The sequence below is a fragment of the Nelumbo lutea genome, chromosome 3 (genome assembly GCF_056320005.1).
Source record: "Nelumbo lutea isolate HS-2025 chromosome 3, American lotus-T2T, whole genome shotgun sequence".
NCBI classification, from domain to species: Eukaryota; Viridiplantae; Streptophyta; class Magnoliopsida; order Proteales; family Nelumbonaceae; genus Nelumbo; species Nelumbo lutea.
The window spans coordinates 10,581,814-10,603,298 of NC_142686.1; the positions used below are offsets into that span (position 1 = coordinate 10,581,814).

The following is a 21,485-nucleotide window of genomic DNA, read 5'->3' on the forward strand; positions in this document are numbered from 1 at the left end:
TGGACTTTTTTATTTTATTTTATTTTATTTTTGTTGAAATGGGCCATCCATTCAATCCGGATGAGGCCAGAACGATTCCAGTGGTAGGTTTTTAAAACCCTGGTGGGATGGTGCTTCCTACCGGATGGGCTGCGGCATTGAAATGATAATACAAAATTATTGGGGTATATTGTACATGGGATGTGCTCGTAATGTTGCACCAAGCCAATCAGAAGGAATTGAAGCTTTGGCTTTCAAAGGAAGAGCTTCTTTTTGCTAAGCAATTGGGTCTAAATTCCATTTCTCTAGGAGACATGCCAAAGTGAGTTAACATCTTGTTAAACCCTACTCTAGAGGTTCCATGACATATTCATCATATTGTTGTTAGTGTAGGAGCTTCCTGCATGATTTTAAGCTCTCTATTTTTTTCATTCATCATACAGGCAATGTTGTTGTCGACCATTTAGCCAAGCATGATGTCTTTATTCTAGACAAAAAAAAAAAAAAAAAAAAAAGATCAACTCAAAACGCTTGAAATAGAAAAATCTTTCTCGTACAAATTTGTATTGATGAATACGAAATACAACAGCAATACAACACCACCCTCTTCATTGGATCCTACAGGTCTAACGTACGCACTACCCTGCATCTCCGGTCAAATAAACTCTAAGGCTGTATTTGGTGACATAGAAAATAAGAAAGAAAGAAGGAGAAAGCTGAGGGTTTCGTTACCTTTTTTTTTTTTTTCAACTCTATTCTACCTCTTATATTCTATCAAACCAAACATAGCCTAATTATAATACCATAATGTTCGGTCAAGGAATGAAGGATTGAAAAGAGCTGTTCAAGTGTGGCCCAGGGCTCTGTGGATATTCAGGTTTAGGCAGGGCCACTTGGACGAGAAACGCCAAAAGTACGATCATATCCATATTCCATACTTACCACTCTTCTCTAGTCTACAGTCTACAGTTTATAGGGTTGTTGAGTTCCCACTTCCCCGGAAAAAGCCCACAGTTCAAGAAGACGGAGGATCACAGCACCCGAATGCTCAGTGCCGGGCCCCTAATTTATAATTTGTATAAACTGAATTACCGGCTGATTCCAACGATTAATGCTGTTACAGTGTTTCGATCATTTAACAAATACTGAAATCGGATTTCTTTGAAGTTTCAAGAGCTGATTTTCTTAAGGATGGCGTTGCAGATCTAGATCTATCTATTCGTTTCTTTTTCACATTCTCTCTCTCTCTCTCTCTCTCTCTCTCTCTCTCTCTCCATGGATCAAAGACTGAATTGAAGTTGAAGGTTTTAAATTTTGATTCCATAGCTCTTTTTCCGTAACTGTTCTTGCGGCCGAATTTCAAAAATAGATTAATCGTAAAGTCTATATAGCCGATCTTGTTTGAAAACTGAATTCATAATCAAATCAGCCTGCTTTGTTATACCTACTTCATACACCAAAACCAGTAGAAAATAAACGACTGAAGTTTAGAATCTTTTCTTCTTTTCCTTTTATTTAATTCTTTTCTCGTTCACCATGACATGAAAGATTGTGGGTTGTCTATCCATCTTTACTTTATTGATCCAGATCGGAATCGTGGATTATGTTTCCAACGATTCTCTAATCTCATCGAAGACCAAACCACAGCTGAAGGCTGAAGAGAGTTAGACAGGAGAGGCGGCAAAAGACCGAGAGAAGTGGAAGCGACTTGCCACAAATCACTGGAAATCCACTCAGAAAAAGCAATATGGCCGAACAACTGCATACGTAACTCTCTCTCTCTCTCTCTCTCCTCTTTCTTTTTTAAAGGTGATAGGTTTACTCTGTGTCATGTTTTGTTTGTCTGTAGGCGCTTGTGCTTATCTCCTCTGTTTCCTTCTCTTTCCAGAGATTTCTTTGATGCACGATCCCGCTATCTCCATCTCCACAAATTCTCCTTTTGAATCGAAAACAACAGGGAAAAGGACTTCTCAATTTTTCATCTACTCGTAACATACCACACTGTATATACGCAAGGTACGATGAATTGACTTCATTGAACTAGATTAACTCGTTCATAGTTCCAGCAAACTCGAAACTCCACTTTTTATCTAGAAAAAAAGAAGCTACTTTTGTAAAATCATCACAGTTTCAGACTTTTATTAGACTAAAAACTGCAACTGCAAGTTGATTGCATATCATCATCTGCAAAGGGCAGTTAGGGAAGTAGCTGGTCTATATTCTTTCTGTTTCCTTTTTACCTCAATGGGATCCATAGAACATGGGCTTCCATTTGATTTGTTTATTATACTCTTTAAATCAATGCTGTTAGAGACCCTGAACAGTCCCACGTGTCAAGCAATTGTAAATTAAGGGACAAGCACGTGTGGACTGGAACTGGATTCCATTCAATTTGAGAGGTTCAGGTTTGAGACCTACACATATTCATTGAATTTTTGAATAATTTTGATCCTTAATCACATAAACGTCCATGTGCTGGGCAGGCAATGGGTTGTGAGGTCTTGAATTCAGTTTCTTTTAATTATCCTTTTCTTGATCACTTACTTTCAGATTCCTGGGTATTACTGGTACTTGTAAAGCAGCTGCCTTATTGTATAATTCTTTTAGTTTGCTTAGTTGCACCATGTTTGGACACCAGGACTAGGCCATGTGAGTGGAAATGATTTTATAGTGGAATTTGAATGCACGATGTCTTAATCTACAGTAGTGTCGTTTATGACTATATTAAGACAAAATGGAATTAAGTTCATTGCTTCAAAACCTGCCCAAGATATCACTAGCTAAGAATGGAGAATAACAATATAAGCTAGCATGGCATTGCATTGCAAGCTTGCTGTTGTTGTAGCTGCTTGATAATGACTGAATTCGTTGAACTGATTGACTTATTGGTTGACTGAGGACTTCTTAGAGCGGGATGAGTAGAAGAAATTAGATTGGAGGGTCTTGGTGCCGAATGATGTATATGACATGTGAAGATGACAGTCATACAAAGTCAGGTTTTGCTTCTACAATCCTAGAATCGGTTACATAGGAATTTTACTATTATTTATAAGTCTTTAAATAAGTCCTTTTCGGTCTTTTTTTTTTAACTTTGGGTAAGATCTATTATGTTTGGTAATTTTGCTATTTAAAAAAAAAATTGAAGTTTGAGTTAAGATCCATAATTAGGTTTATAATAATTGAGTTGGGTTAACTTACTAAGGCCCTGTTTGCTTCTTAGGAATAGAGATCTGGAATCGGAATCAGAATGGACTATTCAGACTCCAGCTGTTTGGTTGGGCCCAATCAGAATCTCATTTCCATTTCCGACATTTTCCTATTTGAGGGAATGACCATTTTCTGCCCCTCCCTTGGGAATGAAATATCATTCCCACTGATTGTAATTCCCATTCCTATTTCTGTCTGGATCAAAGACCATGGGAATAGCCTACTTCAATTCCAATTCCGATTTTAACTGCGAACCAAATAGATCCTAAATAATTCAGTTTGCTACTGAGATTTCTCTCAAAGATATTGTATTCCGATTCCATTCCTGCTACTTCATTTATTAAAAGGGATTGTATCGTTTACCTATTAAAACACGTCCTTTTATGTCTTGACTCTTCTTTTGTTTTAATTTAGTAAATTAATATCAATGATTAAAATATTGATATGATAGGTCATTATTGATACATCTAGACATGAATGGATAGATCAATACATGCACATTTTCAAAGGTTTAAGACTTTAGGATGATAGATCTCATCCCTATAAAGGTTTAAAACTTCAGGATGACAGATCTCATCCCTATAATTCTTATAAATGAATAAAAAATAAAAATTAAAACATACAGTATCAATTATATTGACTAATATAATGGCATGTATCATTTACAAATACAAGTAAAGATAAAAAGGTAAAAAGATGATAAAGGCATTTAAGTTTTGAAATTTTCTATTTTTTAAATATCTTGACTCGGTGATTTTATAAAAAAAAATCTATGATGTAAAAAAGATATGAGAAATTTTTACTAATCAAAATTCATCATAATACCAGTTGATTTAGTCCTCAAAATTTAAAATTTTTCGACAATCTCCATCTGTGACCACACTATGAATTTGTAATACCATTAAAATATTCTGAAATAAGTATCGGCATTATATATAGTAAAGATGAAGAGGTTGATCAAATCCTAAAACCAATATCAGTTTCAACAAAATACACATAAATAATTGGGGGAAGCATGCAAACCCCTATGGCTGAGACTTGTCCACGTCCCCAAGTGGGGTCGTATTTAAACCGGGCTGACACCCTGAACCAAGGTTGACATTATAGCCTTAGGTGGTGGTGCGCCTGCAAAATTTAGGATTCTTGCGATCATTTGTCCAGATTTCAAAGATTCGGAACTTAATTCGGGACTCCTCAGAGGTGCAACTGCAGCTGTACCCAATATCATTGGTGGAGGCTCCATCCGAAAAGTCTAAATTGGTTTGGTCGATTAGGAATCATGTCAATCTCAGGGGCAATTTTACTCAACTCACTAAACCACCAAGGCCTACCGACGTACCCTTGCTGATCTGAGTCCACCCGTTCGAGTCATCAAATTATTTGTTTCTCATGATTTCTGCTGCAATACACAAGTAATCTGGTCAATAATACCAAGTGTTCTGTTCAACTTCAAAAAAATAAAAAAGAAGGGGGGTTTTTACCGTTCAGTCCACCTCTGAAATACTAGCTCCCGTTTTGCCTACACGTTTTCAGAGCACTTGGCTAACCGTTTCAAAAGTTAAAACACTTCAAAAAAAGAAAAGGGAAGTGTTCTGCTCAACTACTGAGGTGTCAGCGTTAGACGTTAAAAGTTAAAACAATTAAACAAAGCTCCCGTTTTGCCTACTCGTTTTCAGAGCACTTGGCTAACCTTTTCAGTTTTTCCTTCTTTCTCGCAGAGCCAAGTGGAGAAAGAAAAAACCGACGAGAGAAGAAAAGCTAAAAAAAGGGAGAGAGAAAAGAGAACCAAACAACTGAACAAGTGACGAAGGACCGAGGGCCGGGCAGCTGAAACAAGAATTGGCGAACGCACAAACCCAACAACTACAAAACAAACTTTTCTCACCCTACCGCACGCGCGCTCTTCCACGCAACCAAAAAATACTTTCTTAGAATCGTCTTCTTTTAATCCAACCACCCTCGACGTTTCAAAGCTCGCTTTCTGTATTTGCTTGTGGACTTTCGTGTTTGCTATTCAGATGTCGCCATTGATGGTTGTTCAACTGCAATTTATAATCCTAAACAATAATCCGGTTGCTCTGTATTCATTTTAAAACTTCATTTTTTTTGCATTTTCGAAGTGTTCTTATTAGGAAGGTCTTTTCTTTACCTGAGTCTTCTTCGTGCTCTTCAAGTTTGAAGTAGAAAATGGATTTGTTTGGAGTTTGAGTTTGCCTGCCATGGATTTGGAAAGTGGGGTTTATGGGAACCCTGTCAAGGTGAGATTGGTTTTTGCTAATATGCGCCAGTGCGGTGTTTTAGAGCGTCGTGTAGTCCCACTTTTCTGATCGGAGTAATTTTGTTGTTTGTTGTGATTGCAGAAACAATCGTGGAGGACTATTTTGACTCTGGCTTATCAGAGCTTGGGCGTTGTTTATGGGGATTTGAGCACATCTCCTCTCTACGTTTACAGGAGTACATTTGCGGAGGACATTCAGCACTCAGAGACAAACGAGGAGATTTATGGGGTGTTGTCTTTCGTGTTCTGGACTCTTACTTTGGTACCGCTGCTCAAATATGTATTCATCGTGCTCCGAGCAGACGATAACGGCGAAGGTGGGACTTTTGCGCTGTATTCATTGCTGTGCCGGCACGCCAGAGTCAGCTTCTTGCCTAGTGGCCAGGTCGCAGATGAGGAGCTATCAACGTACAAGAAGGATGGCATTGCTCCGCCGGACACGAGTTACGGTTCGAAGTTAAAATCGACGCTAGAGAAGCACAGGGTGTTGCAGAGAGTGTTGCTTATTCTGGCTTTGATTGGAACATGCATGGTCATTGGTGACGGGGTCCTCACTCCTGCAATTTCTGGTACTACAAGTTTCTTTTTCTATTTCGGTTCCGTCTCTGTTTGAAAATTCGGGATCTCTGTTCATGGAATTTTTTAATGCTCTTGCTTGCAGTATTTTCTGCGGTGTCCGGCCTTGAGCTTTCGATGTCTAAGGAGCATCGCAAATGTAAGATCATTGAACTACCTTATATTTAAGATCTCTGCAATCACCTTTAAAAACGGCAGGCTACAGGTCCAACTTTGGCTGGAGTAGGCTTAGGGGATCGGTGTCCCTGTGTGAGAAATTGAGCTTCTTTTCTCTATTACAAGACGCTCAGTAAGGTTTTAATCTTTGAATAAGATCTGAAGATGACAACAATTTCCCCCCTTCTAATAATTAATTTTTAACGTAGGGGAAGTTTATCCCTAAGCTAGACAGCCAGGGATCATTTACAGACGTCTATCTACATGAAAAAAGAAAGTCTATACCAATCTCCAGAAACTAAAAACACTCCAAAAATCTTATCTGTCCTCTGCCAAGTAGATTCCTTTCCGAAGTTACAAAATTTACCGCTGATTAACTTAATTTATCTTTGATGTGACCTATAGATCAGCAGGCCGAAGATTTGTATGTAATGTAGCAAAAACGTACTTTTTCTCTTATTGGTTAGCAAAAGCAATTTTTCAATCAATCTAGTTTAGTAAGGTCAAAGATCACTATCATCTTCCACAAAGTGGTTTATTGTGTCCTTCACCCTTCTAGCCAATTAACATTGCAAAATCCATGGATTATAATTAAGGGATGCATGCTACAACAGACATTCCATCACAAAGGTGGGGTTGTGGAATTGACGAATTGAGTTTTGAGTTTATTAAATAGAACATCATGATTGATTGAGGACTGGAGACAACTTAGATACTTTTAACTTATATTGCATAGATAATTATTCATATCCATCCTCTTTTGCTTGCCTGAAGCATTTGGAGATAATTTAGGACTGTTTTTTAGGATTGGGTGGGTAGAAATGGAAAAGCCAGATGGAAATGAAAGATCACCCCCACCCTGGATTTCTCTTTCTGCCTAAACGAAGGAAGTGTGGTAAATTTTTGCCACTATCTGGATTCTGTGGCATTATTTTTTCAGAGCCAAATTGTGGCTTCAACAAAGTAGTGAATCCACTTTCTGTTTTTACCCCCTTCTTCCTTTTTTCTGCTCCAATCTAGGAAATGTCAGAGTTCAACTTCTTGTTCCCACTTTTTATTTGTTTATTATTTATTATTTATCATTGAGAATAAATAAAGAGCAATCACACTGTTGATTGCCAATATAGAGTGCTCCCTTAACAAAAGTGGAATGTATTAGATTGTTATAAATGGACATCTTTCTTGATTGTCTCTCTAAAGGGAAGTGCTTTTATCCAAGTTCAACTTATTGTTCCCACTTTTTGTTTGTTTATTATTTATTATTGAGAATAAACAAAGAGTAATAACTTTGTTGATTGTCAATAAAGAGTGCTCCCTTACCAATAATGGAACGTATCAGGTTCTTATAAATGGACATCTTTCTTGATTGTCTCTCTAAAGAGAAGTGCTTTTATCCAAGCCCAAGTGACTTATTCTACATGTCATAATCCTACTGCACTTATAGATGTGTATGTATTACATCAAATTTTGTACACAACATATCATAAGAAGGATCTTTATTAGCCTCTGCCTACATAACGGTCTTGACCTTTGCAATCACATTCTTGAGAGGGCAGAGAGAGACTGTTGCCTTTTCACCATCTTATTCATTATGTTGTTCATTTTCCCTCTGATCATCATCATTATAACTCCTGTCATGTTAGTGATCAACTTATTTGTTGTAGTTTTCATCTTTTACTCCTTGTGAGCATCATAATGCTTCCTCTTCTGGATTATTTATATATTGGCTTGTTTCAATGCAACTCCCTTCTCCAACCATTCTGTTACAATTCAAAAAAAAAAAAAAAGTTCATGTCACTTTGACCTATCTGTTACTTTTTGATGTCACATTTTTGGCTCAAACCTGTGGTATACAAACATGGACTATCTAACATTAGATGCCACAAGTTGATTTTTTTTTTTCCTTCTTATGTATGCATGCAAATGTACTCAAGTTTTCAACATCCAAACAACAAACATTTTTTTTTGCTTAATAAATGTAGTATTTATCCAGTTTCACCTGGATGAGTCATCCCACATATCTGTTACACTCTCAGTTGTTAATATTTCAGCTATCATGGTATTAAGATTTTGAAAACTTTTATTTTTATTTTCTATCACCAAAAGCAACATTTGGTAGACATATTCTGGGACAGATTAGAAATCAAACTTATTGGTGCCTGTAAACATTTTAAAAACCACTTCAGTTTAATTAGCGGCACAAATTTGATAAATGTAAAGGCATGAATATAATGATATGCATACCTTTTCATGGAGAGTTAATGGAGCAGACTCCTGTCAAATGTGTATTACCTTTTGAGTTCTTTTGCAGCATTGCTATAACTTGTTTTAGTCTCAAAGTTCTTTGAACGGTTACAATTTCTTTGATGTTAGCATTCCTCTCAAGAGCTCATGCATGGTAGATTTGGCCTATTCTAGAGTCATGCCCATTAGACTAAGAAATGCTGAAAATGGCCATATCTATTGCCTTTCCATCTGAACCTCATCAAAGTCATGCTTTTTCTTTTCTCTTATTTTTATTTTTAGCAACACTGAACCCTTTTTTTTTGCATGGTATGGTCCCCACTTATGTTGAACATTCATTTTTGTCTTAATTTGTACTCCTTGTTATTCCTTAGCCTTTTCAACTGTCTCAATATAGCTGGTACTTTAGTATTTTCTATCCTTTTATTTGCTACAGGTGGCAACTCCAACCCGTTTAACTACTATCAGATCTGGTTTCTAAACTAGACTTTAGAGAAATGTTCTATTAAGAAATGCAAATTTGGAGAGGCCAATATGATGTGTATCAGCAATGCTGTTTTTACCGTCTTTTGGAGTTTGTAGAGGGAAAGAAACTGTTGTTATATTCAAAGATGCATATTCTTTTGGAGTACCAGATTGTTCAAAAGATCCTTGAGCTTGAAAATAATGATGGGGCCAAGAAATTCAAGGATACTACTAGCTAACTGCTTACTTTTTCCTACCAGCAATTGGCTTCACCAATGGAAAAATTAGAAAACAGAGAAGAAAAAAGAAAAATGTAAAGATTCTCTCTGTTAAGGATTTTCTGTTATGGTCTTTTAGTGGTCCTTGTCTTGAGAAAGGACTGGCTGCATTATTTAAGGACAAGGACTGTTATGGACGCCTTCCTCGGGAAGACGTACCATCGCCGCCGGCAGCAACAGGCCCCAGGCCCACCGCCAGCAGTAACAAGGATTCAGTGATGTTCATCCTACCCAGTTCGGCAACAACAGCCTTATCTAGATTAGATTAGCTCATTTTGCTTGTTCTTATCTTATCTTCAGAGCCTACCGTCATGGGAGATCTGGAGCAGCTATCATCCAAGGTCCACAAACTGGAGCATAGGCTCATGGAAACCCGCGTGGAGGTTCGTGAGGTCAAAGACGATGTCCGGGAGCTGCGACGCTTGCTGGAATCGTATTTCTCTAACAAGGAGAGGGATCCAGAAGGGGCTGTAACCACAAGCAGTCGCCGATCAGACTTGACGGAGTCGTCCGGCGAACAGTAGATCGTCGCCCCGGTAGCCGCAGTCATCCCCAAGTACAGCAGGCTGGAATTCCCGTCGTACAACGGCAACGGAGACCCCTTAGGTTGGCTGTATCGCTGCGAGCAGTTTTTTCGGAATCAACGGACAGATGACCGGGATAAGGTAAATCGTTCTATATTGCTAGAAGAGGATCGTGTTAAAGCAGAAACAGAACGTGCTAAGGCACCAGTAGATTTCACTACATTGCAGCTTCACAATTTGATGTATGAGAATTCATTTTGGGAAAGCCATAAAGGTGCACAAAGATTTCAAGTCAAAGTATCCGGATATTGAACTTGTGCCTGAGGAAGAGTTTTTCAGTTCAGCCCCTCAAGATATTAAGGGATCTGTACTATCAAAAGACAGTGCACATGATCTGATGCTAAGGTGGCTTAATTTTGAGCTTTTCCGGCGAAAAGAACTCTGCAAACTTCATGAGAAACTAGAGCAACACAAGAAAAGCCTTATGGAGACCATTGCACACCGAAAGAAGTTCCTTTCAAGTCTCCCAAAATCTCTGAAGAAAGCATCCTTGCTTGTCCAACACCAACTAGGGGTTCTGCATACAAAGAAATTAAGGCAGCATAATTTAGCAGAATTACTGCCACCTCCACTCTATGTGATTTACAGCAAGGCTGTAAGGGAAGCCATGTGCTTTCTGATGGATCCTCAGCTTGGAAAGAAGCTAAGTTATGTCCAGTTTCCACAGAGGTTCGACGGTATTGATCGCCACGATAGATATGCTAATCGCAATATAGTGTTCCTTGATATCAACAAGAAAGGCTTGGATGGGATCCAAGGACCAGTCTACGTTGGAATTGGTTGTGTCTTGAACAGGCAAGCATTGTATGGCTATGACCCACCAGTGTCTGAAAAGAGACCAAAGATGACTTGTGATTGCTGGCCTTCTTGGTGTTGTTGTTGTTATGGTGGATCAAGGAAAAAGTTGAAATCAAAGAAGGGAGAAAGAAGTTTGTTTGGAGGGTTTGACAGCAAGAAGACGAAAGTGATGGCAAAGGACTATTCCAAGAAAGGCTTTGCCCCTATCCTTGATCTTGAAGAGATTGAAGAAGGGCTTGAAGGATACGATGAGCTAGAGAAATCATCTCTCATGTCTCAGAAAAACTTTGAGAAGAGGTTTGGACAATCACTTGTCTTCATTGCTTCAACACTTATGGAAGAAGGTGGTCTTCCTGAGGGTACCAACAACACAACCCTCATTAAGGAGGCTATTCATGTTATTAGCTGTGGCTATGAAGAGAAAACTGAATGGGGAAAAGAGCTTGGATGGATTTATGGCTTAGTCACAGAAGACATATTGACAGGGTTCAAGATGCACTGCAGAGGATGGAAGTTAGTGTATTGTGTTCCTAAACTAGCTGCATTTAAATCTTTCAATCGTCTGCACCAAGTTCTCAGGTGGGCTCTTGGATCAGTTGAGATATTCCTTAGTCGCCATTGCCCTTTATGGTATGGCTATGGAGGAAAACTAAAATGGTTAGAGAAGTTGGCCTATACTAACACCATTGTTTACCCTTTAACTTCCATTCCTTTGCTTGCCTACTGCATCATTCCTACTGTCTGTCTTCTCACTGGAAAGTTCATCATTCCCACTCTGAATAATCTTGCTAGCATATGGTTCATTGCCCTCTTCCTGTCCATCATAGCCACTGGTGTGCTTGAGCTCCGATGGAGCGGTGTTAGCATTCAGGATTGGTGGTGCAATAAACAATTCTGGGTGATAGGAAGTGTCTCAGCTCATCTTTTTGCCGTCTTCCAAGGCCTTCTTAAAGTTCTTGCAGGAGTTGACACCAACTTCACTGTAACTTCAAAGGCTGCAGATGATACTGAGTTTGGGGAACTGTACCTCTTCAAATGGACTACACTTCTCATTCCTCCTACGACACTGATTATCTTATGGTTGGAGTTGTTGCTGGAATATCGGATGCCATTAAGAATGGTTATGGCTCATGGGGCCCCCTATTTGGGATTGATGGCTCTCAAGAAGGACCTCAGAACAACATCTTATTTAACTTGTTTCCTGATGATATTGGTACTAAGCTTCCCCATCAGTCAGCTAAGCTCTTTGTTGGTGCTGCTGTTAAAGTCTTGGTAGAATGGTGTAATTTACCATCGGCCGAAGCCACATGGCTCCCATTGGCAGAGTTCCCAGGCCACATATCCAGCTTTTGAGCTTGAGGACAAGCTCGTAGTCTAGGAGGGGAGTAATGTTATGGACGCTTTCCTCGGGAAGACGTACCATCGCCGCCGGCAGCAACAGGCCCCGGGCCCACCGCCAACAGCAGCAAGGATTCAATGATGCTCATCCTACCTAGTTCGGCAACAACAGCCTTATCTAGATTAGATTAGCTCATTTTGCTTGTTCTTATCTTATTTTATTGTTCTTATCTTATCTTGTTAGTAAGTTATCAGATTGGATTAGTTTATCTTGTTATCAGATTAGGATTAGTTTATCTTATTATCAGATTAGGATTAGCTTATCTTATCCTTAGCAAGATAGAATTGGAAGTCTCCCTATTCAGCAAGGAGACTCCCTAAGATTAGGACTCTTGTAATCTCCTATTTAAGGAGCTGCTATCAGTCAATAAAGATATCGAATATTCAGTTAAAGAAGTGAGTTAGGAGAGTTGGTATGGCCATGGAGGAAAACTAAAATGGTTAGAGAGTTGGCCTATACTAACACCATTGTTTACCCTTTAACTTCCATTCCTTTGCTTGCCTACTGCATCATTCCTACTGTCTGTCTTCTCACTGGAAAGTTCATCATTCCCACTCTGAATAATCTTGCTAGCATATGGTTCATTGCCCTCTTCCTGTCCATCATAGCCACTGGTGTGCTTGAGCTCCGATGGAGCGGTGTTAGCATTCAGGATTGGTGGTGCAATAAACAATTCTGGGTGATAGGAAGTGTCTCAGCTCATCTTTTTGCCGTCTTCCAAGGCCTTCTTAAAGTTCTTGCAGGAGTTGACACCAACTTCACTGTAACTTCAAAGGCTGCAGATGATACTGAGTTTGGGGAACTGTACCTCTTCAAATGGACTACACTTCTCATTCCTCCTACGACACTGATTATCTTATGGTTGGAGTTGTTGCTGGAATATCGGATGCCATTAAGAATGGTTATGGCTCATGGGGCCCCCTATTTGGGATTGATGGCTCTCAAGAAGGACCTCAGAACAACATCTTATTTAACTTGTTTCCTGATGATATTGGTACTAAGCTTCCCCATCAGTCAGCTAAGCTCTTTGTTGGTGCTGCTGTTAAAGTCTTGGTAGAATGGTGTAATTTACCATCGGCCGAAGCCACATGGCTCCCATTGGCAGAGTTCCCAGGCCACATATCCAGCTTTTGAGCTTGAGGACAAGCTCGTAGTCTAGGAGGGGAGTAATGTTATGGACGCTTTCCTCGGGAAGACGTACCATCGCCGCCGGCAGCAACAGGCCCCGGGCCCACCGCCAACAGCAGCAAGGATTCAATGATGCTCATCCTACCTAGTTCGGCAACAACAGCCTTATCTAGATTAGATTAGCTCATTTTGCTTGTTCTTATCTTATTTTATTGTTCTTATCTTATCTTGTTAGTAAGTTATCAGATTGGATTAGTTTATCTTGTTATCAGATTAGGATTAGTTTATCTTATTATCAGATTAGGATTAGCTTATCTTATCCTTAGCAAGATAGAATTGGAAGTCTCCCTATTCAGCAAGGAGACTCCCTAAGATTAGGACTCTTGTAATCTCCTATTTAAGGAGCTGCTATCAGTCAATAAAGATATCGAATATTCAGTTAAAGAAGTGAGTTAGGAGAGTTGGTATGGCCATGGAGGAAAACTAAAATGGTTAGAGAGTTGGCCTATACTAACACCATTGTTTACCCTTTAACTTCCATTCCTTTGCTTGCCTACTGCATCATTCCTACTGTCTGTCTTCTCACTGGAAAGTTCATCATTCCCACTCTGAATAATCTTGCTAGCATATGGTTCATTGCCCTCTTCCTGTCCATCATAGCCACTGGTGTGCTTGAGCTCCGATGGAGCGGTGTTAGCATTCAGGATTGGTGGTGCAATAAACAATTCTGGGTGATAGGAAGTGTCTCAGCTCATCTTTTTGCCGTCTTCCAAGGCCTTCTTAAAGTTCTTGCAGGAGTTGACACCAACTTCACTGTAACTTCAAAGGCTGCAGATGATACTGAGTTTGGGGAACTGTACCTCTTCAAATGGACTACACTTCTCATTCCTCCTACGACACTGATTATCTTATGGTTGGAGTTGTTGCTGGAATATCGGATGCCATTAAGAATGGTTATGGCTCATGGGGCCCCCTATTTGGGATTGATGGCTCTCAAGAAGGACCTCAGAACAACATCTTATTTAACTTGTTTCCTGATGATATTGGTACTAAGCTTCCCCATCAGTCAGCTAAGCTCTTTGTTGGTGCTGCTGTTAAAGTCTTGGTAGAATGGTGTAATTTACCATCGGCCGAAGCCACATGGCTCCCATTGGCAGAGTTCCCAGGCCACATATCCAGCTTTTGAGCTTGAGGACAAGCTCGTAGTCTAGGAGGGGAGTAATGTTATGGACGCTTTCCTCGGGAAGACGTACCATCGCCGCCGGCAGCAACAGGCCCCGGGCCCACCGCCAACAGCAGCAAGGATTCAATGATGCTCATCCTACCTAGTTCGGCAACAACAGCCTTATCTAGATTAGATTAGCTCATTTTGCTTGTTCTTATCTTATTTTATTGTTCTTATCTTATCTTGTTAGTAAGTTATCAGATTGGATTAGTTTATCTTGTTATCAGATTAGGATTAGTTTATCTTATTATCAGATTAGGATTAGCTTATCTTATCCTTAGCAAGATAGAATTGGAAGTCTCCCTATTCAGCAAGGAGACTCCCTAAGATTAGGACTCTTGTAATCTCCTATTTAAGGAGCTGCTATCAGTCAATAAAGATATCGAATATTCAGTTAAAGAAGTGAGTTAGGAGAGTTGGTGATCTCTTTAACAAATCACCAAAGGCACCAAGATAGGTTCAAGAAGGGACAAGGGAAAACAGGAGGTTTTCCCCGTGGACCGACCTGTGACAAGATCCTATTTCCGGGCCCATAACAAGGACCTCTTGGACCATAGGTGCAAACTCCTTGTCCTGTTCCTGATGAAATGCTGTAGCTCCTGCTTGAACATCAAATTTCAATTGACAGTTCTGGAACCACTAATCAGCTTTTCATGAGACCTGGGGCGCTTCCTATCTGTTTTTAGGCTTTATTTACCAAGACATAGTTTAAAGGGAATTGTGCTGAGTCAGTGGATATCTTTTTGCTTTGTTTTCTGTGTATATTATGTCTGCCTATGTGCCAGGAGTGGGGCATAATCCCTAATGAATTCGGGTTGAGTTTTCAAAATGTAGTAGCTCATTATGCATTGCCATTTGTGTAATCTCAGTTTGTCTTGAAATTACTTTGGTCCTCATTTTGGGAATGTTGGCTATTGTTACCATTTTTTCCCTTGCTGACCATATATATAGAACAATCTATATAGAATGATGCATTGGGAAATAAACATGTAAAACACCTCATACATTATTGCTAATATTTTCTTAAGGATAATATTGAATAAAATGTAGTGTACTTATTTATGTCATCTATAATAGACATACATATTTACCTGTAAGCAAGGAATTACCTACATGTTAACACCATACACTGGTCCTTCTGAAAAGCTGGAACTTGCCATGATTTTTATTGAAATTAATTACTTCTTTGTCTCTTGAAAGCATATGCTAAAATTAGATATTGAATATATGACAGTAATGTCTATTGACTTTTAACCTGCACAATGAAAGTCAGGAATGTTATTGTAAATTTATCCATAGGCCTATAATTTGTTCATTCCATAATCTTTTTCACTGAATTTTGTATATTTAAACTAAATAATATATTTCATGGTTCTATTTTAATTTTCCTTTGTGTTCAATTTTTATAAAATTTCAGATGTAGAGGTTCCAATTGCCTGTGTCATATTGGTATGTTTATTTGCCCTCCAGCATTATGGCACCCACCGAGTAGGATTCATGTTCGCACCAGTTGTTATAACATGGCTTTTATGCATCAGTGTGATTGGTGTATATAATATTTTCCACTGGAACCCCCATGTGTATCAAGCACTCTCTCCTTACTACATGTACAAGTTTTTGAAGAAAACACAAAGAGGAGGTTGGATGTCCTTAGGTGGGATCCTATTGTGCATTACAGGTAAATAAATATTGCTAATTACCATCAGTTGTCGTGCAGTTTACCCCAAAAGCTTTTCCCCCTTAATACTTATTCCCCATTTGCAGGTTCAGAAGCTATGTTTGCTGATCTTGGACACTTCTCCCAGCTGTCAATCCAGGTATAAATAACAATTAAACCTCTGTAGATTAATGGAAGTTGTTTTTATGAGTAATTTAGTGATTGCTTGTTATCCATCAAAATGACATTATAATTTCATTAAAAATTTTTGCTGTGATTGAATCAGTCTTCGCACTGCTGACTTTTGTATTATTTCTATTTAGTCATGACATTTGATGCTCCTCTCTTATTTAACCTTCTTGCTGTTACAATATCATCACGTGCCTGCAGATCTATTAATTTGCTGCTGTTCAGACTGGAAACCATCACCATTAGTAACATCCAAGTCACTGCTCCTTTGATGTAACTATAAACCAACTCAGCAGCCCCCTTCAATAGAAAAGAGCCACCTGCAGGATATAAAGTTTTTTGTGTCAGGGTTCACCTAATTGCTGAGTTTATAAAAGATATGAGAAAGAACAGGAAGAAGAAGATTACAATAGTCACCTAATTCTTTCCAAAAGAAGTGCATCAATCTAAAAAGAAACTGATTTAATGTGTGTGTGTGTGTGTGTGTGTGTGTGTGTGTGTGCGTGTGTGCATGCCCTGGGATCAAATTTGAAATTTCTTTGCCTATTACCTACACAACCAATTGTGACAATTACATGGTCATCAGACTACAGAAGGGCTGAATGAAAATCCTTCTCTGCTCTCCTCTCTTTTCTGCAATTCCTTGGGTTTATCTCTGCAAATTCATTCATGCACCCCTACCCTCAAAAATTACTTCATCACTTTATTTGCCCTTTATTAGTTGTTTCATGTAAGCTATTTTTCACATTTAAACTTAGCATATTAATGATTTGCAAGGAATCAACTTCAAGTAGTTAATATTATAGAATCCTCAACTAGAGTCACAGTCAGAAATTTGGAAGACAAAGATGAGCTGCAGTTTGTAGAAAAAGATGGGGGGGGTGTGTTGAAAGAGAGTGGCGAGGCAGTGGCTGATCATCTCTTCGAGAAGAATGTGGTTTTAGATTAGAAAAAATTTATGTTAACACCAAGGCTTCAAAGGATGCTGAGGTCATACCTAATGCAGTTAGAAGATTCAGAAATCAGAAAAGTACCCGGGCTGTTCATGTTTCGAAAGTATTTGCCAGATTGAAAGGGGAATTATTTAGGGTTGGACCCAATAGTAGGGTAATAAAGACAAAGAGGGTGAGTAAAAGGACCAAAGAGGTTCTTGAGGCAGTTGTTGAACCTAGTGAATAACGCATCTGATTGGGCATTTATTTGAAAGGAGTGATGATCATCAAGGGGAGGACTATTGTCATTGTTCAAAGGGTTTTATGTTTTAAGGGTCAGTCAGTTAGATTGTTTCAGGTAAATTGGGGGTCTAAGCTTCTTTGTTTGTTCCCTATTGGTTTTTGTATTTTCAGGATTGGATGTCTGGGCTCTGGGTTGGGGAGCTAAAATTGGAGAGCTAGAAGGGGAATTTGAGGGTTTTGGGGGTTTTGTGTTTTTTATTTTTCCTTGATATGTGGGTGAATCCTTATCACCCTTTTGTAATTCTTCTTCTTCTCTATCTTAATGAATTTTCATTTTTATTTGTTACCAAAAATTCCTCAACTTGCAGAGGGTAAATTTTCTCTGCAACACTTCTAGTGGAATTCTAAATGTTCAAAACTTTCTCTGATTTAGGTAACTAAAAAATGCACTCTCCCATTAGCTGTTCTGCTCAAGACGGATATAACTTGTTAATTATTTATTGCATCAATTTCCATGGTGCAGTACAACTAATGATTTTGATCTTTGTGTCTTGTTTCTTTATGTTGACCATAAATGATTCCATAAAACTTCTTTATTTTACTCAGAATTTGAGATGTTTAGGTTCTGCATAATGGACTTGCTTTTTCCACAGATTGCTTTCACCTTAGTGGTTTATCCATCTTTGATACTTGCGTATATGGGACAAGCAGCTTATCTGTCCAAGCATCACATGATTGAAAGTGACTACAGGATTGGATTCTATGTATCAGTACCAGGTAATAACCGTGCCTTTTCTTTTAGGCATTAAGAGTTTAAATGAACCTCCTGAGTTTCATCTGATTGAAATTTTTAATGGTCAGAGGAAATAAGATGGCCAGTTCTGGCAATAGCTATACTTGCAGCGGTAGTGGGAAGTCAAGCCATCATCACAGGGACTTTCTCCATAATCAAACAGTGCTCTGCCTTGGGTTGCTTTCCAAGAGTCAAAATAGTTCACACTTCATCTAAAATACATGGTCAGATATACATCCCCGAAATCAACTGGATTTTATTGCTGCTATGTTTGGCAGTTACCATTGGATTCAGAGATACGAAGCGGATGGGTAATGCATCAGGTATGTCAATGATTTGGAAAATAAAATAGTATTTTAATCTTTATGTGCACAGAGCACAGCCATGATCTTTGATACCATTTGGGGGAAGCATGACCACACATATTGATGGCAGTGTAGAAAATAGAAGAAGAAAATGAAATAGAAAAGAACCACAACACAAGGACTCACATTGTTCAAATGAATACATCACCAATCGATCTAAAGTAATTACTTCCTTTAATGGAGTCCATTTGAGAACTAAAAATTTAAACTTGGTGCATGACATTAAATGGAAGTGGTTTAAGGTAGTCTGCATATCAAACCAAGTTTCCCTGAATTACCTTATTCTCGTGCTTATTGCTGTTCTACTTATTTTTATTCCCTCTGTAACAGGTTTGGCGGTTATAACTGTCATGCTGGTCACCACCTGCTTGATGTCCCTAGTGATAGTCCTCTGCTGGCATCAAAGTGTCTTCCTAGCTGTTTGCTTCATATTCTTCTTCGGCACCATCGAGGCACTCTACTTCTCAGCCTCCCTTATCAAGTTCCTTGAAGGTGCATGGGTCCCGATTGCCCTTGCCTTCATCTTTCTGATTGTCATGTACGTGTGGCACTACGGCACACTCAAGAAGTACGAATATGATGTCCAGAACAAGGTTTCTATAAATTGGCTCCTCAGCCTGGGTCCCAGCCTGGGCATTGTTCGTGTACGAGGCATTGGGCTCATTGACACTGGTCTTGTCTCTGGGATCCCTGCAATCTTTTCTCACTTTGTCACCAACCTCCCAGCCTTCCACCAGGTTTTGGTTTTCCTCTGCATCAAATCGGTCCCTGTCCCATATGTTCGGCCCGAGGAACGATTCCTTGTGGGGCGTATTGGCCCAAAGCAGTACAGGCTGTATAGGTGCATTGTACGTTATGGATATCGTGATGTCCACAAGGATGACTTGGACTTCGAGAAGGATCTTGTTTGTAGTATAGCAGAGTTTGTCAGGTCAGAGAAAACAGAACCCAATGTAGGATCAGTGGACTTGGACAAGGATGACGAGAAAATGACAGTTGTTGGGACGTCTTGGACTCATTTAGAAGGGATACGGGTGTATGAAGATGATGAGAATCCTGCTAAAATGGCAGGCCCGTCAGAGCTGAGGGAGATACAGTCACCAGTGAAGCCCAAGAAAAGAGTGAGGTTCGTGGTGCCCGAGAGCCCACGGATGGATCCGAGTACACGAGATGAGCTGCGGGAACTCATGGAGGCAAGAGAAGCAGGGATGGCATTCATTCTCGGACATTCCTACATGAGGGCGAAACGGGGGTCAAGCCTAATAAAGAAACTGGTAATAAATGCTGGCTACGATTTCCTTAGGAGAAACTGCAGAGGACCTACATACGCACTTAACATCCCCCATGCCTCTACTCTGGAGGTGGGGATGATGTATTATGTTTAGTTTTGATTATCCATGTAGTCTCTTTGTATTTTTTTTTTCTTTTCTTCCCCTTTTTGTAACTTGTAATTTGTAAATGATAGATAAAAGCTGTTCACAGTTCAGACAAGGTCATCTTTTCTTTTCTCCCTACCATTTGATAGGCTTTTCACATATATCATAGAATGTTGTGATGCTAACAAACCCAGGAACAAAATATATCATTGACAAGTAGATAAATAAGAAATGAATCTAAAATAGAGCAACACAAAATGTACATAGATTTACATGGTTTGGCATATTAGGCTACGTCCACAAGCAACCGAAGGAGAAGAAATTCACTATAAGAAAATGAAGATTACAATTACAGTATTTCACAGCCTTCTCGCCAAACCCTCAATTCCCAATACAGCCCAAGTTTCCTCCTCTTGTATCTCATACACTCTTATTTTCTTTTCTTGGTAATCAAGATATAAGATGGCTTTTTGTGCAAGGTACAAGGCTATTTATATGAAAAAACCCCTAATTCCGGTCAACCTCACAGAACTGCCAAGAAAGGATCTCAAGTTTAACCAGATCCCATGTCAGTCCGGAGTCCAGAGAGATTGGGACCTATAAGTTCAAAAATAAAAAAAAGGAAAAACCTGAAAATCCCTTAACGCTGAGAATCCATATCCGTTTCCACCACATATTACTGAAAATTTTCTTTGGATTTTTCTCAACTTTATCAGATGGGATCGTGAAACTGATTTACAAGTGGATTTCAAGGCACCAATACAAACGCAGAATAGATGGGGAAAAACTTCAAACTGGACTGGTAATGACTAATGACAACTAACGAGGTTTGGTAGAGGCGGGTTCAGCCCGGATAATTGAACTTGGTAAGTCAAATTCTAAATTCTAATTGTGTGGAATCTGAATACCAAGGCCTCAGCTGGGCACCCAAAAGGACATATCTAGCAGCTGGCTACCCACCGGAAGGAAGAGTTGTAATACAGTGGGCCGTTCCTGCTACATGATTCAACTTTCAGCTCTCTGGGTCAAGTCGGAATGGAGTTACAACTAGACCTGTTCATGGGCCAGGCCGGGCCGGACTTTCACTGTGTTAACAGATTTTTCTAAGGCCCGAGCCCGTCTCAATCATCGGGCCTATAACTTGGGCCCGAGCCCAGCCCTCATAAAAAGCCTGAAGCTCGGGCTTGGGCCCGAGCCCAAAATTTAGCCCATGTTGTTACTACTGCTGAAGCGGCTGAATAGAGAGAGAGTGAGAGAAATTATAAAGAAAAAAATACATATTATGTATTTTATAAAATATATAATGCTAAGTCGGGTCGGACCAAGCATTTTTGACAAATCCCGAGCCCAACTCGTAACACAATCGGGCTTACTGTGTTAGGCTCGAGGTCAGGGCCTAATTACATGACCAAGCCCGACCAGGGTGTGGGCCGAGCCGGGTCATCGGGCTACCCGACCCATGAACAGGTCTAGTTACAACTTACAACCTACAAAATAAGCAAGAGACTGATTTTATTGTTGACCTGCTAACTCCGGAGTTAACTCAACTAGAACAAACCTCCGAGTCGAGTCAAGTTCTGGGATTTCTAGAGTAGAAACTAGAAAGCTGGGTA

General features: G+C 39.5%; 1 protein-coding gene and 1 pseudogene across 1 annotated transcript; both read left to right on the forward strand.

Moving 5' to 3' along the window:
* The first annotated feature begins 942 nt into the window (after nt 1-942).
* LOC148862876 (potassium transporter 6-like) lies at nt 943-19,987 on the forward strand. Its single transcript, XM_088980324.1, has 10 exons — nt 943-1,746; nt 1,868-1,995; nt 4,905-5,444; nt 5,547-6,033; nt 6,126-6,179; nt 15,735-15,995; nt 16,082-16,134; nt 17,992-18,115; nt 18,200-18,454; nt 18,827-19,987. Exons 3-10 carry the CDS (start codon nt 5,406-5,408, stop codon nt 19,879-19,881), a joined length of 2,328 nt encoding a protein of 775 aa, XP_088836450.1. The 5' UTR covers nt 943-1,746; nt 1,868-1,995; nt 4,905-5,405; the 3' UTR covers nt 19,882-19,987.
* Nucleotides 8,931-15,726, forward strand: LOC148862877 (cellulose synthase A catalytic subunit 4 [UDP-forming] pseudogene; annotated as a pseudogene).
* Nucleotides 19,988-21,485: the final 1,498 nt, after the last annotated feature.

Bases quoted from the DNA above. Each gene is read 5' to 3' on its own strand.
- LOC148862876 (XM_088980324.1), top strand. From the start codon at position 5,406: ATGGATTTGGAAAGTGGGGTTTATGGGAACCCTGTCAAG. The intron at 6,180-15,734 runs GTAAGATCATTG...ATAAAATTTCAG, and splicing joins GTCTAAGGAGCATCGCAAAT to ATGTAGAGGTTCCAATTGCC. The intron at 18,116-18,199 runs GTAATAACCGTG...TTTAATGGTCAG, and splicing joins ATTCTATGTATCAGTACCAG to AGGAAATAAGATGGCCAGTT.